Raw genomic sequence first — 26,174 nt, forward strand, 5'->3', positions numbered from 1 at the left:
GGAGGAGGAGGAGGAGGAGGAGGAGGAGGAGGAGGAGGAGAAGGAAGAGGAGAAGGAAGAGGAGGAGGAGGAGGTAGGGGTGTGTGAATGAGCATAGAGGAGGATGGAGAGCAGAGGTAGGAAGGCAGAACCGAGCAGAAGGAACTACACTCCCTGCCACTGGGATCAGGCGGTGTTAAGTTTAGCCTCTGGCTGACATAGCTATGTTCACTGGCGGCAGCCTCCCTCTCTCTGAGTTGAGTCTGTAATTCTTACTGCTATGGGGATATGACAGGCACTCTACTGAGATGCTGTCTAGGAACCTATAATCCTCTCCTCCCAATCCCAGAGACACTAAGCAATCGGGGATTAAAGATAACACATCCCACATGATGAACACTCATTAACTAAAGGACCACACTCGCACCCCCTCCCCTACTTCTCAGGTATTCACCCGACTATGAGCGGGTACTTTGGGCTACTCATCGATTACATGATACAGGGCCTTCTCTGAAATCGAAACGAAGAGATTCCCACTTTGCATTGTGGGCCTGAATTCTTCTCAGAGCCCCCATCATGTGGTGTTATCAACTCTAGTAAATCTCTTATTCCAAAAGGACAATCTGCCTCAGTATCCCTCTTTTTTTTTTTTTTCCAAGACAGGGTTTCTCTGTGTAGCCCTGGCTGTGCTGGAACTTCCTCTGTAGCCCAGGCTGGCAGTATCCCTCTTGAATAGTAAGAATCCCCAAAATCCTTAACAGAAGGGAGTGCCGCATCAAGATTGCATAGGAAAACTGTCATCTTCTTTATAATAAGCAGATAGGCCCAGCATTCAAATGCCTAGGAACAAGGTTAGGCATCAGGTGTGTGTGTGTGTGTGTGTGTGTGTGTGTGTGTGTGTGTGTTTACAGTTGGTTACGTATTGTAGCAGAAAGCGCACCGTGTCTGGAGGGGGGGCTGGAGATGTGAGGTCCGTCTTAGCTCTCGTGGGAATAACTCTTCTGAATGCAACAGCTGTATGGAAAACCAGAGCCTGAGGCAACCTTTTTTCACTTATCTACCCTGATCTATACCCACTTACCCTCAGGATTCTACCTGTGCAGTCCTTCGGGGATCCATAGGCAGAAGAAACACTGCTATTGAGATTCAGTCAGTATCATTCCGTGATGTTCATGTATGTGATATATATATATATATATATATATATATATATATATATATATATATGTATATCACCTCAAGGTAACTTAAATAATTTCCCAATAACTTATAGTTTTGCCATGGCATATGTCTGATTTAGGCACGACAGTTAAGAATCTAAGATGTACACTCCCTTAAAGGACGTAAGAATGTCCCAGCATCTGTTGAAGGCTACAGTGTCTCTTGTCAGAGAAGCTTTTAAACAATTTAACTTTTTGATCACACCAGTCCCTATTTCCCTGACCTTCAAAATGTTTTCTTTCCCAAACCCATTTTGCAAATCCACAAATTTATTGCTATCACCCGGTATGTGGCCTACCCGTTAAAGATCAGAGCTGTAGACTTGAAACCGTGGGTTTTACCATTCCACAAGAGTCATTAGGAGAGAGGATTGCAGTCTGGAATGTGATGGAGGCAGGGAAGGCCCTGGGTGGCTGCACTATGACCATGAACTCAGCTGCAAGCCTCAGGAAAGTGACCAGTTCTAGTGTGTCCTGCCCCGGCAGGTGGCTAGGGCCTGCTGAGATGACAAATGTTAGATCATCAAAAGCCAAAGGTCTACTCTAAGTATTATTTGCTAGGAGAATTTAGTAACGGCTATTTTTTCCCCTGTTATGTTATGCTTAATGGCTTTTGGAGTCTGCCCTTGTGCTTTGCCCGAGGCTGATGAAAACAATGACTTCAGTTGCTCTGACTCCTTTTCAACCTGCCGTGGTGACCTTTAAAACCAGATTTCTCACTGCTCACCTGCCAGGATCCCCCCAGGCAGCCCTTCTACTTGCAAACACGAGTGGGCACATACACACCCAGAATCCTACACACCCACGGGCTCCTGGCACTCCTGTAAATGAAGACCTTCTGAATGATCACATAAACTGCTAAGGATGTTGCCCACACTGGAAGTAAACATCTTCTTATCTCCCCAACCGAGAAGGAATAAATCTGTACCTTGATATAACTAGTATCACTCCCCCCATGCCCCACACCCCACACTTCCACACCCCACCCCATCCCCACACACACCCATACCCCATGCCCCATACCCTACACCCCCATCCCCACACCCACACACCCATACCCCATGCTCCACACCCCCACACACCCCACATACCCCACACACCCTCACAACCCACATACCTACCCCCATCCCTGCTACACCCTGATGCCCCCATACTCTGCACATTGTGCCTCACTGTGTGAACAAACCCATATTTAATTTCCTGCTTTTGTCCCTGACTCTTGTTGCTGTCTGGAGAAGTATCAAATACTGCTTAATATGATTGATAATACAATGCCAGTTTATTAGGCCGAACCTGCATTGATCAAAAAATTGGCAGTTACTATCTATTTTTTAAGTTTGTATTTGATTGAGAGCTTTAACCTTATGTTATAGGTCAACATCTAACTCAGGGAGCCATGGGCTCTGAACTCAACTGGTATCTACTCTATATTTGACTCACAACAGAGGCAATAGAATAGAGTCCCATGGGTAATTTGCGGGGGTTTGTCTCCTACTGGTTCTGTATGGTTAAAGTCAGATGGAATGGTTCATTTTCTTTGACCCTGAATCAGAATCAGAACATACACTGAGACAGAACTGATCTGGATGGAGAATTTGACAGCACAGACAGGCGCTGTAACTCTAGCCGCACTTTCAAGCAATGCTTTCCTTACTGTTTGGAGCCATGGATTAGGGTCATAAGGGAGTGGACTCTGTCTACAGCTATAGAGGCCGTAGACCACTCCATCTGAGCCTGGGTCCTCTTCCTCATCTCCTTTCTTTCTTATCCCTGAATCTGCACTCTCTCCATCCCTAACAAATATCCTCACCTCCTTTAAGCATGGCATCTGATAGACAGTTTGGTTTTCTTTCATCCTTCCTTTAGCACCTTGGGAGGGAAGGAAGGATTCTATTCTGGGAATAGAGGAACAGGGGCAGAAATAATCTCCATGATGGGTCCTCCAGAGGACAACTGTCTAAAGACAGAGTAGCTCTCAGTGGTGAATGGTGAATACATACTGGGTAAGAGAATCACATTCTTGGGTCATGATTTAAGAGCGCTCCCTTTTATCACTTACAAGAGGATAGGACCCGTCTTAGTCAGGGTTTCTATTCCTGCACAAACACCACGACCAAGAAGCAAGTAGGGGAGGAAAGGGTTTATTCAGCTTACACTTTCCACATTGCTGTTGATCATCAAAGGTGCAGGACTGGAACTCATGCAGGTCAGGAAGCAGGAGCTGATGCAGAGGCCATGGAGGGATGCTGCTTACTGGTTCACTTTCACTGGCTTGCTCAGCCTGCTCTCTTATAGAACCCAAGACTACCAGCCCAGAGATGGTCCCACCTACAAGGGTCCCTTCCCCCTTGATCACTAATTGAAAAAATGCCCCACAGCTGGATCTCATGGAGGCACTTCCCCAACTGAAGCTCCTTTCTCTGTGATAACTCCAGCCTGTGTCAAGTTGACACACAAAACCAGCCAGTACAGGACCATATCCAAGCCTGCTGAGTGGGGCTCCTGAACCTGTATGCACCCCTCTACACCGAGTCTCTGCTTGAAGACAGGAAGCCAATGGATTATGGATGGACTTTGGAGGGAAATCACACACAGGACTAGCCTGTCACCAAGATGGGGCTACTAAAGAACATCACCCCCAAATTGCTTCACTGTAACACGGGCATAGAGAGTAAACTCCAGTCTGAACCGCTTTGATGTTCTCAAAGCCCTCTTCTCACGTATGACCTGGGTTAAAGACAGTCTAGAAAATGTCTGCCATTGGCTCCACACAGGTCCACATTTCTACCTTAGCATCAACTTAATCACTGGCTCCTGAACCCTAAAGTCACCTTACCCTGCACCCTCTTTGGCACCCAATCCAAACCCAGGCCACACAACTTTCCCTCTTAGCTTCAAACCTCACACTCTATCTGCCTCATAAACACAAGCCGGGAATACAGAAAAGGCAGGATGGAAAGACACTCTGTGCTTTACCCAAGAGCACTCCTCTTAGAGGACACTTTAGTTACAGCCATCACTCTAGGCACACAGCACCTCAGAGCACGCTGTGCGTGAACTCATGTGTTCATTCGGAACATACAGTATTTCTGGACGTGTTTCTATGTACCCAAAGTATGCTAGAATAGAAGTAGTAGAAAACACATTTTGATAAGAACAAAACAAATCTATGTAGTGCTATATACCTTTATTAAATAAATGTCTTTTACTGTTAACCAGTCATTTATATGTATCTATTTATCTAAGCTTTGGAATACTCAACCCTGCTGGGGACCCTGCAAGCGTCACAGCTGGCAGGGAGATGAGCCACACTAGATGAAGAATGAAACTCTAGTCAGCACCACTTAGCAAGCACTGGGCAGACTTCCAGAGCCTGGTTTGTTTCTCGTGGTTTATTTCTCTGACACCTTTAAGCACAGAAAAACTTTAGGAAGAGGTTTCCAAATAACCCTCACCACAACAAAACCCTAGGCGTGGCTACGTGGAAACTCCTATGCAAAGCAGCAAGGCACCCAAGACCTGGACACCAAGGATGAGTTTGATTGACTGACCAACAGTGCTCAGGGTAAAGACTGAAGGGCGGGAATTTGTAATAAGCATAAGGATAGACTCTATTGATGGAGGATGCAAAGTACATGGGACTCTTTCGTAAGGATGGGATCTAGTTACCAAGAAACTAAGCTCAGGATAAGGGTCTAGATAATGCTCAGGATATCTGGGGCATTCAGGAAGGCTGGCTTCTTAGAACAGCAAAAACGATGACAGGTTGTTAAGACAACATCTGCTCCAGCCTTCTGAGTGGCCAGGCATTATCTTCCTCTGGGGAACACAAGCCCATGTGCTTAACAAGTGTGGTTCCTCCAATGCTTTCTCTAAGCTGTGCCTCCTACACAACCCAAGTGTCTTTCTGTTTGTTTGTCTGTTTGTGTGATTGCTTGTTTGATGTTTTTCAAGTTTCTCTGTATAGCCCCAGTTGTCCTGAATCTCACTCTGCAGACCAGACGGGCCTCAAAATTACAGAGATCCACGTGCCTCTTCCTTGAAAGTGCTGGGACTGAAGGTGTGGACCACAAATGCCCAGACAAATCCAAGCACTTTAAAGTTGAATATCTGTAATTGTTATAGTTAGGCAAAGAATTGGTTGGCAAAAAAACGTTAGCAGTTGCTATTCTTAAATTAAGACACTAGGTGGAGCATGCGAGTTTTAGATAATCTGAGTTTGTAGTTACCTGTGATAACAAGCTACTTGACTCAAGAAAACAAAAATAAAATTGAACCAAGTGTAATTTTGTTGATTTTAACTAAAATTAGAGAAAGATAACACTTTTATAAGCTTATCTAACATCTAATGATTGTGTAAAAGGGATAAGTGTAAGGATTAGGGTTTTTTAACTCTCCAAACCTCACAGGAGCAAAATGAAGCAGCCATTCTTTTCAGAGGAACAGTAATTGTAGAGGGCAGCTGCTGGTGTGTGTGCGTGCGTGTGCATGTGTGTGTATGTGTGTGTGCATTTATATAGGTGAGTGTTCACATGTAAGTAAGCATATGTGTGAATGTGTATGCATGTGTATGTGCATGTGTGTGTAAGTGTGTGTGTGTGTGTGTGTGTGTATGTGTGTGTGTGTGTGTGTGGCTGAACTAGTGAACTGGTCGTTATATGAGTGAGAATATCTTATATAAACACCAACTTCTAGATTGCCAACCACAGTCTCCAGCAAGTACCAACTCTAAGGATTGGATTGCCCATTAGCAGGAGAGGAAGTCACACTGTGCTAATAATAGTAATTACTATATCGTTTCCAGTTCATTGGGTTTAAATTCTTGTGGGAAGATTTTGATGAGATTCAAGATCATTGGCATGATTCTTGGAGTTTAGGTGTATGAGACAGACAGACAGATAGTTTAGGTGTATGAGACAGACAGTTTAGGTATATGAGACAGACAGACATATATACTCCCATAGACAATCTGCTTGTGGACTTGGGGAAATACCAACTTGGATCCTGGTAGTGCCAAAATGTGCCCATGCACACCGAGAATCAACTTTATGCTGGTGCCTCTTTGTTTCTGAGGTCGCAGCTGAGTGCTCTTATCTCGAACTGTCTGCAATGGCATCATCTAGAGTGAAGGACGTCCTTCCTGGAATGCTTGTAATCCCAGCAATCAGGAGACAGAAGCAGGAGGAGCACAGTGTGGCATCACCTTCTGTTAAAATAGTGAGTTCTAAGCGGTCAGCCTGGGATATGGGAGACCTTATAAAAACATGGACCCCATATTCTGGCCATGATTCATTCCAGAAATGCAGGGAAAGTTCAACATATAAAAATCTGTCAATGTAATATACTATATAAACAAACTGAAAAAAAACCCACAATCATGTCATTAGATGCTGAGCAAGCCTTTGACAAAATCCAATAGCCCTTTATGATAAAAGTCCTAGAGAGATCAGAGGTATAAGGCACATAGTTAAACATAATAAAGGCAATATACAGCAAGCTGATAGCCAACATCAAATTAAATGAAGAGAAACTTAAAGAAAAAAATCAGGGACAAGACAAGGCTATCCATTCTTTCCCTGTCTCTCCAATATAGCACTTGAAGTTCTAGCCAGAGCAATAAAACAACAAAAGGAGATGAAGGGATTACAAATTGGAAAGGAAGATGTCAAAGTATTGCTATGTGCAGATGATATGATAGAATACATAAGCAATCCTAAAAAAAATTCTAACAGGGAATTCCTAGAGCTTATAAACAGTTAATGCAGCAAAGTGGCTACATACAAAATTAACCCCCCAAATTAGTAACCCTCATACATACAAATGATAAATGGGCTGAGAAAGAAATTGGGGAAACAATACCCTTCACAATAGACACCAATAATAAAGTACCTTGGAGTAACTCTAACCAAGCAAGGGAAAGATATGTATGACAAGAACTTCAAGTCTTTGAAGACAGTAATTGAAGAAGATATCAGAAGATGGAAAGNTCTCCCATGCTCATGAATCAGTAGGATTAACATAGTAAAATGGCCAGCTTACCAAAAGCAATCTACAGAACGTAATTCCCATTGAAATTCCAACACAATTCTTTATAGCCCTAGAAAGAACAATCCTCAGATTCATAGGAAAAAAAAAACAAAATATTCAGGATGGCTAAAACAACCCTGTATAATAAAAGATCTTCTGGGGGGGAACACCATCTTATTGTTTGTACTTCAGAGAAATTGTAATAAAAACCACATGGTAATGACATAAAAACAGACATATTGATCAACAGAATCAAACAAAAGACTTAGTAGTAAATCCACACACTTATGGACACTTGATTTTTAACAAAGAGGCCAAAATTATACAACAGAAAAGAGAAAGCATCTTCAGTAAATGGTGCTGGTCTAACTGGATGTCTGCATGTAGAAGACTGCAAATAGATCCTTATCTATCGCCCTGCACAAAACTCAAGTCCAAGTGGATCAAAGACCTCAACATAAAACCAGAATCACTAAATCTGATAGAAGAGGAAGTCAGGAATAGCCTTGAAGACTTCCTGAACTGGACATCGATCATGCAGGCACTAAGATCAACAATTAATAAATGATCTCACGAAACTGAAAACCTTTTGCAAGGCAAAGGGTATCATCAAAAGGACAAAATGGCAGCCTACAGAAGGGGAAAAGACTTTTACCAACTTCGCAGCTGACAGAGGGTTGATATCCAAAATACATAAAGAACTCAAGAAACTAGACATCAACAAACCAAATAACCTAATTTAAAAAATAGACTACAGATCTAAACAGAGAATTCTCAACAGAGGAATCTCTAATGGCTGAGAATCACTTAAAGAAATGTTCAACATCCTTAGCTATCAGGGAAATGCAAAGTAAAATGACTCTGAGACTCCATCTTATACTGACCAGAATTGCTAAGATAAAAATCTCAAGCAACATATTATTCTATTGAGAATGTGGGGCAAGGGGAACATTACTCTATTGCTGGTTGGAGTGAAAACTTACACATAAAGCCACTTTGGAAATCAATTTGGTGGTTTCTCAGAACATTGGGAATCAAGATGTAGCTATACCACTCTTGAGGTTATACTGCAAAGAAGCTCCAACATACCACAAGGTCGTTTGCTCAAGCATGTTCACAGCAGCTTTATCCATAATAGCTAGAAACTGGAAACAACCTAGATGTCCCTTGACTGAAGAATGAATAAAAAATATGTGCTACATTTGCACATGGAGTATTACTCAGGTATTAAAAACAATTACATCATAAAATTTGCAGACAAATTGATGGAACTTGGAAGGATCAACCTGAGTGAGGTAACCCAGACCCAGAGAGACAAACATGGTAAGTACCCACTTATAAGTGGATATTAGCCATAAAGTACAGGATAACCATGCTGCAATCCACAGACCCAAAGAAGCTAAGTAGCAAGAAAGGCTCAAGGGGAGGGATGCATGAATCTCACTGAGAAAGAGAAATGCAGGGGGTAGGGTGGGGGGTGGCTGGGAGGATGGAAAGAGGAGGGATGGGGTGCGGGACAGAGGGAGAAACATAATATAAGAGACAACTGAAATGGGGGGTGAGTGGGCATTTCTTGGATGAGTTAGAAACCAAGGGCAGTGGAAACTCCCAGGAATCTAAGCGAGTGAAAGACTCCTAGCAACAGGGGATATGGAGTCTGAACTGGTCATCTCTTGTAGCCAGATAAGCCTGCCAATGGAAGGATCGGGACCCATTCAACAACCCATTCACAAAACCTTTGATCTACAATTTGTTAATGCCTGCAAGATGTGCATGGATAAAGATGGAGCAGAAATCGAGAGTGTCCAGCCAAAGACTGGTCCAACTTGAGACCCATGCCATGAGAGGGAGCTTACCCCTGACACTATTCATGAGATTCTGCTATACTTACAGGCAGGAGCCTCGTATAACTGTCATCAAAGAGGCTTCGCCTAGCTACTGATGGAAACACATGCAGAGACCCACAGCCAAACATTAGACGGAGCTTGGGGAATCCTGCAGAAGAAAGGGAGGGATTACAGGAGACAGAGGGGTCAAGGCACCACAATAAACCCACAAAATCAACCAACCCGAGCCCATAAGGACTCACAGAGACTGAACCACCAACCAGGGAACCTGCATGGGACTGACCTAGGCTCTCTGCACATACACTACTATTGTCGTTGGTCTTCAAGTGGGACTTATAACAGTGGGAGCAGGGGCTGTCTCTGACTGTTGCCTGCCTTTGGGACCCTTTCCTCCTACTGGGCTGCCTCATCTAGCCTTAGTTAGAGAGGATGCACCTAGTCTTACTGCAACTTGATAAGCCAGAGCTGGTTGATATCCACGAGAGGCCTTCCCCTTAGAGAAGTGGATGGGGGCAGAGAGGGGAAGGAGGGAGAAGGACTGGGAGGGAGGATAGAGGGAAACTTCAGTCAGGACGTAAAGTAAATAAATTCAAACAAACAAAAAAGTAGCCAAATAACAAAACAAACTGTACTTTGGAATACCAAAGGGGGGAGTTATTTATTGTAATTCAAGTTTGGGGGATACGTGGTAAGCAATACCCCACAATAAGAAGTTATGAATGTGAAAATATGGAGCAGCGGGCAGAAACACTTGCCATAGAAGTTCAGCGACACACACAGTCAATCTCTAAGACCCAAGTGGAAGAAGATAACTGACTCCTGGAAATTGTCTTCCAACTTCCATGGGTACGCGTGGACACACGTGTGGATGCACAAGAGTGCACACGCACATAAATAAATGTTAACAAAACAAAATAGATGATACTGAATTAAAGCAAGACACATTTGCTAAGTAAAACTCCCAGAATATTATTTTTTAATAATTAAATATGTATAACCCATATGCTGCCCGTTGATGCATGTATGTACGTGGGCAACATTTAGGGACAGGCTGAGAGAATGTCCCCGGGGTGAGGACCTGAGTAGTCACCTCAGGAGAAAAGTTCCTTAGGAGAAAGGTCTCAAAGGAATTTTTGATAAATGAACAAGACAAATACAAACCATGACTGACTTTTTGGTATTTATATTATTCTTTGAAAGTTTCTGTAGTTTGAAAAAATATCAGAAATTCTTGGTGCTAGCAGTCAGGGCAAGGGGACATTACCAGAAGGGAGGCACAGTGACTGTGACCCAGGGGAAATTCTATGCTTCAACGGGATGTAGAATGCTCTAAGTCACAGTTCTCAACCTTCCTAATGGTGTGGCCCTTTACTGCAATTCTTTCCGTTGTGGTGACCCTCAGCCATAAAATCATTCCTTTGCTACTAATAACTGTGATTTTGCTGTTGTTATGAATATAGTAATGTCAATATCTATAATGCAGGCTATCTGTTATGTGACCCCCAAGGGGGTCTCTACTCACAGAGAGTCCTTGCTGTGTAGTCTTAGGAGTTTCATTCCTTCTTATGAAACATTGCAGTCAGGTAGACAATGACCTTGTGCCACACAAAGCAGAAAATGAAAGTGTAGACGATACCTCCTAGAAGTGCGACAGCTGGAATCTAAGGAACACACATGAATGTTTGCTGGGTCCAGCTGGTAAAGTTCTTCACTGTGAGGGAAGAGCTTAGGACTCCCCTTCCCCTGGAGCCTCCACATACAGGGCACAGATGCCTGGGCTGGCTTTGCTTCCACTGTCCCCAAGGTTGCTGGGTGTGTCACGTGCTGAGTTCTCAAGTGAGCTGCCTTTGAGTCACCTGCCTTCTGCTGCTGCATTCACTGGCATGGTGCTGATGCTCTCTTCATGGTTCCAGGCATGAAAGGATGCATACTGGAAGACCCCATCGAGTGGAGGATGCCGGCAAGTGCTGCCTTGAGGATGACTTGGTCAATCTCGAGGTCCTGGACGAGGTACTGAATGCTTGGTAGACAGCTCTCATGGAGAGCTTCACACAGGTGGCCTGGCCCTTCTATGATTGATCACAGCTTTCTAAAGTCATTCAAAACTTTAATTGCTTGGTTATCTATGGCATGATCTCTATGACTATGATCAGAGCTCTGTGTGCTCACTTATAGTTTTGGAATGATGGAAGACTTTAGTAAAGCCCCTGATTTCACAGGTCTGACCAATGAAGCCCATTTCCTATCTAATAAAAAAATACTGTCCTTTATCCTGAAAGCCAGTGTTTGTTCTTCACAAAGAGACATTTCATTTATAGAGGCAGTAGAATAAACATAGTTCAGATTTGAAATCTGAGAACTATGAGAATTCCTCATTCAGAATACTCGCCTTTGCTTGAGCTGAACCTCCACCTGTGGGTTCTAATCCTGGGCAAACCCAGCATCAACGCCTCAATCATGAACCCGTAACACCACAGTGTTCAATTCTGTATTCCTGCAATCCAGGAACAAGTGTTACTTCTGAGAAATGAAATTCCCAGGGTTGGCAAGACAGCTCAGCTGTGAATAGCCTGAGCAATTGCTACTCTTCTGGGGGACACAAGTTGGATTTCAAGAACCTGGGGGAATCTGTCCACACACAGTTAAATCTAATTATAAATAGAACCTTCCAGTTGAGCAGAAAGTGCCCCCCAACCCAGAACCCAGGAACAACTCAAATCGTCATTGGCCTGTCAGACTCTTCTCTCAGCACATTCTTATCATTGAGCCTTTCCAGGCACCTGCCACCATTTGAGAGATTTAGGATCATTAAGAGTCTGTTAAGATCTGAATGGGCTGCCTTAATCTTTTAGACAAATATTAGTGTAAGACGCTCATTGCTGCTTTCAGCATCTCTGCCTTGATTGGCCATGTTACTCTCAATGCTGTTTCTTCTCAGGACACAATTATCTACTGGCTGCAGAAGCGGTATGCAGATGCTCTGATCTACACCTATGTTGGAGATATTCTAATCGCCTTAAACCCCTTCCAGAATCTAAGCATATACTCTCCACAGGTACAAGGACCAGTTTAAAAGCATTTTGTTCCTTTACGAGTGATTAAAAAAAAAAAAATCACAAGGCCGGGTCTGGATGTGTAGTTCACTGGGAGAGTAATTGCTTAGCATGCACACGGTCCCAGGCTCAAACCCACATACTGGGAAAAAAAAATCAAATATGCAAATAAAACAAAGCGATATTAAAACCATGAAACCCCTCTCCTGCCATGAGACTGATATCCAAAAGTGTAGACAATAATTTAACATAGGTGGGATTTTTATCTTTAGGGAGAAACTTCTCAAAGCAAAGAGAAACAATGAAAGTTAACATGCCTGCTACATGCCAAACACTGGGTTGGGTCATGTCTGATCATCCTATGAGAGAAAAAAAAGCTGTGACTATTCAGTAGAGGATGAGACAGAGCAGAGCAGTTAGTGCCCCCTTGCCCTAGCTTGTGTAGCCAGCAATGGAAAACGGGGGTCAGCACATAGGCCCGAAGACTCCGAGCCTTCCAGAAGCATCTCATCCCCTAAGGTGAAGAGCCTTGCTTTTCTGGGTAACAGACAGTGCAGGCATCAGATGGTCCGATGGAGCATTGGAAAGATCCTGTCGATGAGCTGTTCCTTCTCTTCAGTTTTCCAGGCTTTATCATGGGGTGAAACGTTCCTCGAATCCCCCCCACATATTTGCATCAGCAGACAACGCTTATCAGTGTTTGGTTACTTTCAGCAGGGACCAGGTAAGGACTTACCTTCCTCTATGACGAGCTCGCCAGGTAAGACATAGTTCATCTTTCTTTTTTTGTTTGGACTTGTAGTTGCTGAGTCTACCCCCGAGGAAATGGGGAATAAAATTGCTGTACAAGGGAACTGGGAGCCTGAGAAGGAGAAAACCCTTTTGGGAGACATAACACACGCATATCACGAGAACTCATTTTCTCTTACGAAATGCAATAAAGACAGTTCTAATATGAACATAATGAGAACATAGGACAACCACAACCTGATTACTTGCAATGGCTGTAATAAAAATGCAATATATAATGGCATAAATGAAATTCCCTTCTATTAAGATCTCAGAATCTTCATGGCTGGGTCTCGTGCATGTAAAATACTGCATTTGCTAGACAGTGGCCCCTGTATCATCTATCTGCTGGGAAATTTCATGGCTTAGGGTTAAGACTGATAAACTTTAAGCTCAATGCTACTTAAACACAAACTTCACTCCCAATTTTTAATTGCCTAGACTTGTAATTCACACCATGGCTCATTCTACTTTTGAACCCTCCTCCATTTTGCTGGGTTCATTTTCCTTTATTTCTTCATTCTGCAAACAAATAGACGTAACCTAACTTGGCAAGAAAATTTTATGAGAGCCGTGCGTGCTTCCAGAAACCAAAGAAGTCTGATCTTTTGGGTCAGTTGAGGGTAAACAAAATAATACCTATGTCTTAGTTACTTTTCTGTCACTGACTAACACACCATGGTCAAGACAACTTCCGGAAGGAAGGGCTTCTGTGGCTTACAGTTCCTGAGCTGTAAATCTGTCACGGTGGGAAAGCAGCTGCGAACAGGCAAGGCTGCTGGAGGGGCAGCTAGGAGCCCCGCCTGAAACTGCAGACACAAAGCAAAGAGGGTAAAGGACAAGTGGGTTGGGCACCTGTCTCTCTCAGCTCTGCCAGCAAGACAGCACCCCCTAAAACCCCAGAAGCAGCAGCACTGACTAGGAACCAAGCGTTCAAGTGCCCTCAACTGTGAGAGACATTGCTGACTCAAACCCCTGCACAGTAGAACCCATGGACCAGCACACTCGGGCTTGCTGATGACTAGAGAGGAATATCTCTGCATGGTTGTGGAGGGTTACAAACTGTCCGCAGGTTTCCCAGAGAGAAAATTAGCAGAAAGAGAGAACATGACTTTCAAATTTGCCTGCTGTGGGTTTTTTTTTTGTCCCCCCCCATGCCCTATTTTGTTTCTGACACAAAGTTGTGTGTTTCCCAACACTAAATAGTTTTTCCAGGGTGCCCTACAATTCAGTGCAATCCTGTCACACTCTGGAGTTATCACAGACCCTACAGGTTATAGGTTAACTTCAACAAAACTGCCCATGTGTCAGATGCATGTTACAAATGGAAAACCTAAGATACTCACAATTCTGCCAACCCATGTACAAATTCAAGGGTTCTAGCAATCCTCTTTCAGGCTGGCTAATTCACTAGAACAACTCAAAGAATTAAGAAGAACATTGAATTTGCTCTTACTGGCATATCAGGCTATACCCACAGCAGCCACATGGGAGACATGCATGGGACAGATAGAAGGAGAGGTGGGAACACATAGGATTTTGCCTTTCACCTAAGCCATCTTCCATGACCTTCAATACTTCAGTTCAAAACTCACTGAATCTCATTTATTTAAGATTTGTTTTATAACTCGAGGATTCAACAGTTAAGAGCACTGGCTGTTCTTCCAGAGGACCGGAATTCAATTCCCAGCACCCACAAGGCTGCTCACAACTGCCTATGACTCCAATTCCAGGGGATCTGACACCCTTGCACAGACCGACCTACAGGCAAAACACCAAATATACATAAGATTAAAAAAGAATACATCATTAAAGATGTTTTATAATCCCAAGACTAAGAGTGAGATGAATACAGTCAAAGCATATGATAGACTTGAAAGAATCTTTGTGAAGTCCAACACTGTGTGCAGGGAATATATGCTAATAAAATATTTTGAATGATAAAATAAATAAAATGGTCCTTTTCAACACAAGCTTTTATTGAACTCAACTTTCAACCTCTTGGCCTTCCTGGATAATGGGAGTGGGAGTCTGAAAGTTTCCGTTCTCTGATTATACATCTGTTCTTCCTCAGTGCCCATCCCTGTCCTGAGACAGTTAGCCTAGTTCCCATTTGGACCTACCTTGTTCACAGCCCAGGTGTGGCTGCCAGTGCTCTTCCTGAGCAGAAGATGCTCCGCTCCTTCCACCAATCAGGAATCTCCAAGAAGCTTCATGCCAGGAAGCAAATGCAAAGGCCAAATACATCGCTTTTATTCCACCTCATCACCGATTTCTTTTGTGTACAAAGAGCTTTAGGAAGCATTAAAAAGAGCATGGCTAACAGTACAATAAAAACAAGCCATGGCTATAAATAAAACCAAAAAAATATGTGCTTGACCTTAAGCATTGGCAGATGTTTGACCTCACTCATAATAAAAGAGACACAGTCTAAAACTGCACTGAATACCAGTTTTTACCTATCTGTTTGACACAAATCAATACACTGTGTGGTGAGGCCTCAAGGCTACAGACTGCTTTCTGTATGGCACCTGTCTTAGTCAGGGTTTCTATTCCTGCACAAACATCATGACCAAGAAGCAAGTTGGGGAGGAAAGGGTTTATTCAGCTTACGTTTCCATACTGCTGTTGATCACCAAAGGATGCGGGACTGGAACTCAAGCAGGTCAGAAAGCAGGAGCTGATGCAGAAGCCATGGAGGGNTGTTCTTTACTGGCTTNCTTCCCCTGGCTTGCTCAGCCTGCTNTCTTATAGAANCCNANACTACCAGCCCAGAGATGGCNCCACCCACAAGGGGCCNNNNCCCCNNGATCACTAATTGAGAAAATGCCCCACAGCTGGATCTCATGGGGGCATTTCCACAACTGAAGCTCCTTTCTCTGTGATAACTCCAGCTGTGTCAAGTTGACACAAAGCTAGCCAGTACAGCACCACCTCAACTCCATATGCCCTGTGCCTGTTTCCCATGTAGCAGGCCCTGGACCGTGTACCTCTTCTAATACACCAGCCCCAACTCCACATGTTCCATGTATGTGTGTCTTCCATGTAGCTGGCCCTGGATCATGTCACCTTTCTGATAAGCCAGCAAACACAAATGGTTGCTCTAGTGAATTAGTCAGATGCTATGGTCCCTAGCAAAGCAGTGCAGTAATAGCTATTTTGTAAATACTTTTACCTTTTGATCACATGTTAGCACTTGGAATTTATTTAGCAGATGAATCTGCATGTAGGTACAATAACCTGTGTATAGGATTATTCATTGCAATATAGTTTGTAACAAGAATAGACCAAACAATCCACAAGAATCAGTTAACGGTGGTACCATCAGACATGTTACTTAATACCTTGCAAAGACAAGCAGCTGTCCCAGCTCTCCATATAGTAGGGAGAGTCCCAGGATCGAACAGCTGCCCAGTGAAATGAAAGATGGAGGCATATAGTGGGGGATGTTATATGGAAAACCACAACCCAGTGCACGTGTGGTTTCTGCATGCTAACTCATCGAATTCCTCCCTTGACTCTATTTTCTGTGCCAGTGTATTGTCATCAGTGGAGAAAGTGGATCGGGGAAGACGGAAAGCGCCCATCTGATCGTTCAGCATCTTACTTTCTTAGGAAAGGTATGGCTTGAAGCCCCTGCAGAAGCCCTCACAGCAAAAGACAGTATTACTTTTTTTTTTTTTAATATCAGGAAGAGATGTTAAAAATCTTCTATAAGAAGATTTCATTTGTGTGTGTGTGTGTGTGTGTGTGTGTGTGTGTGTGTGTGTGTTTGCCTCCTGATAGCTAGGCTCTTAAGATGCCAGCATGCTGTTCTTACTTCATGGAGTGAGAAAAATAATACCAACATGGATTTACTGGACTGTGGGCTATTAATTATTTTGTGTGTTTTCAATTCAATGCATTAGAAACATTGAACCATTAAGTGGGAAAAGTGGTTAAACACTGAGTCAGATCAGGGGCAGCCACCGTGGAGATTAGGAAAATGGCCAGGGGAAGCCACTGTGCAACAGCTAAGGAAAGGGAAAATTCCAGCCTTGACCCAGACATGGAAGGAAGGAAGGACTGTAAAATTAGTCAGGGAGTTGCCTGTAGTTGGCATTAGCGCATCATATGACTAAGAAAGGGTTTGAGGACTCCTTTACTAGAGTAGAGGTTTATCGAAGAGCACTGTGGAAAAGTGAGAAGATGTCGGTATTTAGAATTCTTTCTAAACGGTTAAGCAGTAAACATCTCTCAGAGATGTCCTATGCAATGCAGCCAGACTTTAAAGCTACCACCGAATCTGGCTTTCTGATTCACGGCACCTCATGACTCCATGTAAGAAACTCATACTGGGAGTTGATGCTAAGTTTCCCAAAGTAGATTTGCTTAGAAAGGAAGCCTAGGAGGGGTGCAGGGCAGCATCACTGGAATGTTGCTTCTGAAGGCTTCTCTTGAATGCTCTTGAATGTTTCCCACAGGCCGACAATCAGACCCTACGCCAGAAGATTCTCCAAGTGAACTCCCTGGTGGAAGCCTTCGGGAACGCCCACACAGCCATCAATGATAACTCCAGCCGCTTCGGGAAGTATCTAGAAATGATGTTCACACCAACTGGAGCTGTCATGGGGGCGAGAATCTCCGAGTATCTCCTTGAGAAATCCAGAGTTGTACAGCAGGCAGTGTAAGTGCACCTCTATTCTATTACCATTTTTTTTCTCTCTCTGTTTTTTTTTTTTTTTCCTCTGCCTATATAAACTTGGAGAATTTGGCAATTTTGAAGGTTCTCTCTCCCCTTGCTCTTTAGTCTCCCCCAGTTTTTAAAAGCAAAGGACCAGTGGTAGCTGATTTGCCTTTTAAGATCTCGTTTTGTCTTCTGTGCATGGGTGTTTCACTTGCATGTAGGTCTGCACACAATGCGAGTGCCTGTTACCCTAAGAGACCAGAAGAGGGAGGAAGATCCTTAGAACTGGAGTTATAGATAGTTGCAAATTGCTCTGTGCACGCTGGGAACGGAGCTCAAAGCCTCTGCAAGAACACCAAGGCTTTTAACAGCTGAGCCAGCTTTCCAGCCCTCCGTGGTAGTTTTATTTTTGCTTTTGTTTTATCTAAAAGGCATTAAAGGCAGAGTGCAAAGGGCTGGGGACAGTGCTTTATGAACAGTATATCTTAAGTTGGTTGTATAAGGTAGAATCTAGCAATAATTAATTTGCACATACCTTAAAGATCCACTTTATCCAATAAATTTGAAATTCTCGATAACAAAAAGTACTGAAATATATTCCACATTTTTTCTTTCACTTGGGAGAGAAAAGAATATTAAGTAGTCATTACTGTTTTGTTGCTGCGATAAAGTGCTGTGACAAAAAGCAGTGAGGTAGAACTCGTTTTACCTTACGGTTCCAGTGGAGACATAGTCTACCACGACTAGGAGAGCACAGGAGCAGGAGCAGGAGGCTGGATGATCTCATCTCATTGACACACAGGAAGCAGAGAGTGAGGACAGGAGATCTGGCCAGGCAGTCAAACCTCAAAGCCTGCCCCAAATGATGTACCTCCTCCAGCAGAGCTGAACTGCCCAAAGGTTTCATAATCTTCCCAGACAGCGCCACCCACTGTGGACCTAGTGCTCAAATATACACGCCTACGGAGGACAGTATTTAAACTACAACGCTCTGTTGTAAGAAAAGCATTATTGTGGGCTGGAGAGATGGTTCAGTGCTTAAGAGCACCAACTGTTCTTCCAGAGGTCCTGAGTTCAATTCCCAGCAACCACATGGTGACTCACAACCATCTGTAATGGGATCTGATGTCCTCTTCTGGTGTGTCTGAAGACAGCTATAGTGTACTTATATATAATAAATAAATAAATTTTAAAAAAGAAAAGAAAAGCATTATTATAATAGGTAATAGTCACCAACAGCATGTCATTCTGGGCTTGTATGCTCTTTCTGCCACTCTGTGACCTTGGGCAGGTCTCTGAACATTTCTGAGCCTCATTTGTGAAATGCAGATGCTACTAGCAATGGCCCCATGGATTTGTTGGTAAGACCCACAAGTTTATCTGTGTAAAATTACTAAAAAGCACATGAGACAGTGCGTGTTAACAGTATTAGCCACTCTTCTTACTATTATTGGTTTTGATCACTGCAGGACACCAGAGTTTCTCAGGAGCAGGACTGTATACACACAGCCAGTCAATACTGACTGCCCACTCTATTCCAGAGTAAAGAAGATAAAGTCCCTGAGTTCACGGTGGGTGTGGGGGAGGGGTGAGAGGATCACAGTCGTTATAGGAATATATGAATAGAGCACGTGTGATCAGTGCTCGAAAGCAATAGCTTCCACGTAAGTGCTGGGGAAATAAACTGGTGAAGAGTGCACACTATCTGGTTTAGGAAGAGTTGTGTAGAGTTCATGGAGGACAGAGGGGTCCTACCCCATCTATACCATGACTAAAAGCAACTTGGGGCCTGGGGATTTATTTTGCTTATACTTCCACATCACAGTTCAAAACCAAAGGAAGTCAGAATGGGAACCTAAACAGGACAGCCACCTGGAGGCAGGAGCTGGTGCAGAGGCCATGGAGGAACGTTGTTTACTGGCTTGCTCCCATGGTTTGCTCAGCCTGCTTTCTTATGATAAAAATGTGGTAGGAACAATTTTTTTCAATGTGGGCTCACTTTTCCTAAGTGACTCTGTCTTGTGTCAAGTTGACAAGAAACTAAAAATTAGGCAGCATACCTGGGGTCCAGTAGGAAAGATGGGTTTCCTGGACTTAAGATGCTTGATCTGAGATCTGTGGATCCCTTAAGAGTTAGCCAACAAAATGGGGGCAGGAGAGGGGCACTAAGAATGGATCACACGGAGCTTTGAACCTTTTCTAAAAAGACTACGAAACTGGAGGATGTTTTCAGGCAGGGGAGTGAGTGGTCACCACTAACTTGAATTTTGAGATGCTAACTCTTGCTTCAGTCGGCCAATGGAAACAAGAGGGGCCCAGATAGATAAGGGTGGTAGAGTGGAGAAGAGGAGAGATGGAGCAGTCACATACTGGGCAAACGGGAGTCATGGGCCTAGGACTAGCTTAAGAATCCAAGCATTTGTGGGTATGGCTGGTGGGTATGGCATGCTAGGTTTGATTTCCAGCACACACACACACACACACACACACACACACACACACACACACACACATCCCCAAAGCACCAAACACCTTCCTCCATCAGAGAATTTCCTTGCACAATAGAACAGTGAACATACGACTGAAGAAATGGAGCTACAAGTATCTGAAGTTTCCCTGTAGCTTCTTGATCACTTGGGTGAAACTCTGTGTCTCTTCCTTCCCATATTGATATGATTTTAAAGTTGAAGGCGCTGTCTCTGACAGAACGAACACTGCCATTTCCTGTGCTCCGTGCCCTTCCCATGGTTGTTGTTCATTGGTGTAAATATGGTCTCACCCTACTTTCTTCATGTATCACACAGGACTAATAACTCTAACCTCCCCAGGTGGTTACGAGAATTGAGTAGGATGGAGAAAGGTTAAGGCTTTAAAACTCCTCAGCAACATGGCTGCTCTGTCTAGAATACAGGCATGCTCTTAGTACACACCTTTAATCCCAAACAATGATGTTGTTGTACCAGGAAACGTTCACGAACCCCAAAAGACCAACAAGGAGCCGATTCCGATGCAATCACATTATTCATAGGATCTCATTATTCAAGTTCGAGGTTGGGCCACACCACTGTCTCTGATCAGAATGGGAGGGAATAGTCCTAAGTTTAGTTTCAAGAAAGCACTTATAGAGACAGAAAGGGGGTCTCTAGCCTCAATCACACATCTGATTGAAGGGATCATTATGACCTTTAACATATTTGGCTGGTTCTGGAAGCCAAACTATAAATTTAACTTCTGTTTTCTTCCTAATTGGTGGTTGTTTGGAAGTGAAGTGTCAGGGGCAGGCTTGAAATCTAAAGGTGCAGATTTGCTAGGGAATAACCTGGAAACTGGTGCTAGACACAGGTCTTGTTGGGTAGTAACCTGGAAGCTGGTGCTAGGTTAGTTAACTCAAGTTCAACCTTAGGTCAGATACTCTGAGATGGAGTTTGGATGCAAAAGATTTGTTCTCTGAATGTTTAATTGAGGGACAGATTTGAGAATTGACAGAATTGAGGAAGATTTGACAAGGATAGGATGCACCTAACTCTCACAAGAACAGCATAGGAAATAGAAGCTATTTAAGAAGAGTCAATCAGTTCAGTGAGTTAAGTTCAGTTCAACTGAAGTCAGTTCAGTCAGTTCAGTGCAGGTTGGTTGAGTTCTTCTCAGTTAGTCAGCAAAGGAGGCAGTGCAATGGAGTTGAGTTGAGTTTTGTTGAGTTTAGTTGAGTTGAGTTTTGTTGAGTTTAGTTGAGTTGAGTTGAGTTGAGTTCAGTTCAGTTCATGGAGTTAAGAGGCAGCTTTTACCAGGACAGTTTTATGCACAGATTACGGAGAGAACAAGCTAGACACAGGTAAAGCAGAACAAGCCAGAGAATGAGGAATCAGAAGATTAGAACAGATTGCTAGAGTTAGTTTGAGGCCAAGCAGAGCAATTCATTCAGAAGCCAGATTGAATCAGTCAGCTTAGAGAGGAGTTTGAGCCGGAACACCTGAGTTGAACCAGCCAGCCAGAGTTCAGAAAGAGCTAGAAAGGGTGAGCTTATTCAGCAGTACTCCTCTAAGGCAACAATTACATGGGATGAATTAAAGTTACATTGACAGTGGTGGTTCTACCCTTTTCTGGGCACACTTGAGTATCCCATTTCCTGGTCCTCCATCTCTGGATGAGGTCATATGAAGGTCTGACAAATGTACATTGAATAAACAGCCTTTCAGAGGCTGGCCAAGTGTAAGGCAGCCCTCTGAGCCCATGTGTGCAGACTTGTCTCTGCTTCCCCTCTCTACAATGCTTTACAAATCCCTCTCAGGCTTCAGGCCTTCACTGTAGTGTTATTTCCCTGAAGTCTTTGCCTTGACCTGGCATACATGAGTCCCATTCTCAACATTATTCTTTATCCTGTCCCCCTGCTTGTTCCTTTTTAAGCCCTCCTCTCAAGCTCCCCTCTTATTTCATTTAATTCTGTCTAGAAGGAATGCCCCCAAAGAGTGGGGATCCTCTTAGAACTGCTTCTCTGGCATCCAGCACAGTGCCTGCCATAAATGGCATCCAATACATTTATCAGTTGAATAATAACTTTTAAAGCTATCTATGTGCATTTTGTGCCACACTGCATAACTTAAATACACACAATAAGATTTGTTTTAAATAATAAAAATAGCTTGACATGGTGGCATGCACCTGGTAATTCCAGTACTGGGGAGGTTGAGGCAGGAGGATCATGGGAAGTAAGCCAATGGCTGGGATATAGCTTATTGATGGAGGATTGCCTAGAAAGTGAAGATCCTGGATTCAACTTCCTGTGATGAAAAAGAAACCCAGATAAATAAAACAATGAAGTAATGTTCTGTGAACGGATGAGGGAGAAATGGCAAATAGGGAATAGAGTGATAAGACTAAGAATCTAGAACAGAGTGATAAGACTAAGAGACTAAGTCCTGAACAGACAAAGGAGGGCAAGGATACCTGAGAGAGGATAAAGAGAGGACTGGGACCAAGCCATAGACAGGGAAAGAGGAGAGGCACGCCAGGCTTCTTCCTACAGAGTGAGTCTGGCGGGCAGTAGGATTTCCTTCCTGAAAGACTGCCCCCTTTTCCAGAGGGAAGAAAGGGATCTGACGCAATACTTTCCAAATTGCCCTCAAGTATCAGGTTCCAAAGCTCCCCCACCCATGGTGATCTAGCAATGAAATTTCATTATCAAAGAAGTGATGACACTTCTGGTGTCCTGGCACTGCCGCTCACTGCACGGTATCTAGGCACAAGCTTCTCGGTTCCTTCTGTGTCATTTGCTATCACAATGAACACACCGGGCACCCTATCCAGGGTGGCTTTGCAGATGTGGGCAATGAGTGGAGAGACAGAAGGTAAGGGCAATTGTTGTCCTTGCAGAGAACCCAGCTTTGGTTCCCAGCACCCAGGTAGCACCCAGCAAGTTTCTGTAACTCTAATTCCAGAAGATTCAAACCCTCTTCTGGCTTCCATGGGCACTGCATGCAAGTGATGCACAGAGACAATGCCTGTGAAATACCCCCCAACCCATTAAAAAACAAGCAAACAAACCAAAGGAACAAAAGATGTGGTCAGCAGGAGCCATCAGGGACTGAGGAGCGGTGTCTGAAAGCATAGCACCCTGGCCGCTTCCACAGATTTCCTGCCCGAGGCTACAGTAAAGTGAGGCATTTGGCTGGTTGCTGTAGGCTAGACTTCCCACTCTCTGAAGCTATGGGGGGCTTGTGACACAGATGTTCAGGACCAGGAGCTTCATGGAAAGGTTGTTGCATGTAACCGAGCTGCTACCCGAATTAGTTCTAGAATGTTCTTCAGTTTATAGTGAAGATACATGTGTTTGGTAAAATGCTGTTGTGAAGATTAATGTTTTGTCATTGGGATGAAATGTATTTAATTGCCCACTTATGTAAATTTGTTGCAAAATAATATCTTGTACAGAAAGGAAATGGACTCAATTATTTAGGTCTGGAAAGCCTGCTATAAATTCTACAAATAAAGCTTCTTCCTTAATATTTTTTTTTTCAGGGGAGAGAAAAATTTTCATATATTTTACTATATTTATGCTGGTCTTTATCACCAAAAGAAACTTGCTGAATTCAGACTTCCTGAGGAAAAGCCCCCTAGGTAAGTTTCCTTGCAAGACCCCTTGCTGCTGGTGGAGAGGAGGTTGCTGGTTAAGTTTGAATGAGTGTTGAGTTAAGCAGCTGATTAATCTAGGAGTAAATGGAGCTCTTTCCTTAACTGAAGATTCATTCTGTAAAGTTAAATATGCAGGATAAGCCGGCGGGAACCACATCTCAGCCCTTGCTTTTTTTTTTTTTTTTTTTTTGAGTGATCAAAAGCTCAACTACAGTCATTTTTTTCTCCACCACAGTATTAGCCTATGAAGGGAAGCGACCCAGGTGTCCCCTGCCCTACCTATGGTGCTGTTTGCTAAGTAAGTACTTCCTGTGTTGGGTCATGTTCTGCTTTATCTAGATATATAGCTGGCGAAACTGAAAGAGTCATGCAGGACATCACCTCCAAAGAGTCTTACCGGAGACAGTTTGAAGCGATTCAGCACTGCTTCAAGATTATTGGATTTGCTGACAAGGTACATGCTGGTTAGCAGGGAAACAAACTCAGTTTGGATGCCATAGATGTGTGTGTGTGTGTGTGTGTGTGTGTATGTGTGTGGTGGGGGTGTGGTCTAGCTTGCAGGACAGTTTTCAAATGCATGTCAGCTAAGGTATGTCTACTCAATATGTGGTCTAAGCATCCAAAACTTTGTTATTCTCTGAGAACTTGTTTGCAATACAGACTCTGGGTCCATTCAAGAATTACTGAATCAGCATCTGAATTGGAACAAGATGCCCAAGTAAACATGAATTATAAGTGCCAGACTGTCTTGTTGGCCAAGCGCCCGGCAGTTACTGATAGGACCAAGCCCCTAGCAATTATTATCATTATCATAAATTCACCTTTATTATAATAACAGCTGCCAAAAGAATACTGGCCTCTTTTGAGCTGACATCACTTCTGAGAAGAAGGATCACGGGAGTCTGTAAGTTATACCTAAACCCTAGACCATATTTTTGCAAGTAGCTCCTTGTGCATATGACAAACCAATTAAAATCTCCCACCATCCCTGCAGTCACTTTCTCCCTGGTACATTTGTGCATTGTTCACTACGGCTGTACACATAGTACCAAGCTCACCATACTACATAATAGGCTTCCGTTATTAAATATATGCTAGGATTGACACACAGTATTGGTAACTCTAGGATCAGATATTGTTCCATGCTAAATTACGTCATAGTTTCTGGGCTTTATGCCATTCAATTTTGTAAGAACATACAGGTTCTTCCTCTTTGCTGGCAAAGAGGGTGAGTGATTAGGAGGAAGGTCAGAGCATTAAATCTTAGGGGATTAGACTACAAACTGCTCTGTTTGACTTGGGACAACCACACTGGATGAAGATTGCTTCTGTAATCCAGTGAGTTTGACTGGTCCTTTCCTCCCTAGCATGGCTGATTTTAGTCTTAATAATACCTTCCATTGTTTTTTTTTCTAGCTACCTGCTCATTTTGTTGTTGTTGGCTTCTCACATACCATAAATGGACAGGGAAATGGGTATCCCAAATGTCGAGATAAAAATAGAAATATATTGCTCTCAGCTCCTTTGAGGGTGGTTTAACAGGTTCCTGAATTATTAAAAGATTTTTATGGTAACTAACTTACCAAGCTCATTTTTATCAATTACACATCATCAGAAGAGTTGATATCGGGGGTGGAAATGAAGCTATTTGAAGTACAACTCCATAGTTGAGACCATGCCAAAGTGTGGGACATATGTCCTTAAGAGAGGATGGGATTCATGGTGAAGGGAGCCCTTAGGGGAGGTGATGCTTTGCTTATAGTCAATAAAAGATGGTGATAGAATGGTATGATATGATTGTCCCTGGCTTCGGAGGAGAACACACAATGATATTATTCCAATAGAAATAGGCTTCTGTCTTAGTTAGGGTTTCTATTGCTGTATGGTATAAAGTACCATAACCAAAAGCAACTTGGGGAGAGAAGGGTTTATTTAATTTTAAAGCTTGTCTAGGAAACTCAGGGTGGGGATCTTGAGGCAGGAACGGATGCAGAGGCCATCGAAGATACCTACTGGCTGGTTCCTCATGGCTTGCTGAGCCTAATTTCTTAGAGCACCCAGGACCACCAATCCATGGATAATATTGCCTGCAGTGAACTGCACTCTTCTACATTAGTCATCAATCCAGAAAACATACCATTGGCTCGGCCACAGACGAGGCTAATGGCTGTATCTTCTCGGCTGAGGTTCTCTCTTCTGAAATGACTCTAGCCCATGTTGGGTTGATGTAAAAACTAGCCACCATAGCTGCTGATAATACAACAGATAGTTAAGCTTGTCATTCAGTATATTGAAATAGGCCCTTCTTGCACAGGGTGCTGGGTACAATAGAAGGAAAGAATGTCAGTATACATGGGTATGAAAAGAAATGGGAAGGATGGCAAACATTCTTAATTTGTTCCTGATCAACAAACAACAAGAGTATAATGGCCTGTTGCTGTGTATCCTCTCGACCATGTAATTC

The 26,174-nt window shown here is 43.3% G+C and overlaps 1 protein-coding gene across 1 annotated transcript in view; it reads left to right on the plus strand.

Moving 5' to 3' along the window:
• Myo3b (myosin IIIB) overlaps positions 1-26,174 on the plus strand; it is a 328,196-nt gene that overhangs the window by 129,566 nt on the left and 172,456 nt on the right. The window contains exons 9-15 of the mRNA XM_021193757.2: positions 10,987-11,083; positions 12,012-12,128; positions 12,746-12,850; positions 16,452-16,535; positions 17,379-17,581; positions 23,597-23,695; positions 24,050-24,164. Coding sequence (XP_021049416.1) covers positions 10,987-11,083; positions 12,012-12,128; positions 12,746-12,850; positions 16,452-16,535; positions 17,379-17,581; positions 23,597-23,695; positions 24,050-24,164 — 820 coding nt within the window. The remainder of the gene's footprint in view (positions 1-10,986; positions 11,084-12,011; positions 12,129-12,745; positions 12,851-16,451; positions 16,536-17,378; positions 17,582-23,596; positions 23,696-24,049; positions 24,165-26,174) is intronic.

Source organism: Mus pahari, chromosome 3 (assembly GCF_900095145.1).
Source record: "Mus pahari chromosome 3, PAHARI_EIJ_v1.1, whole genome shotgun sequence".
Taxonomy (NCBI): domain Eukaryota; kingdom Metazoa; phylum Chordata; class Mammalia; order Rodentia; family Muridae; genus Mus; species Mus pahari.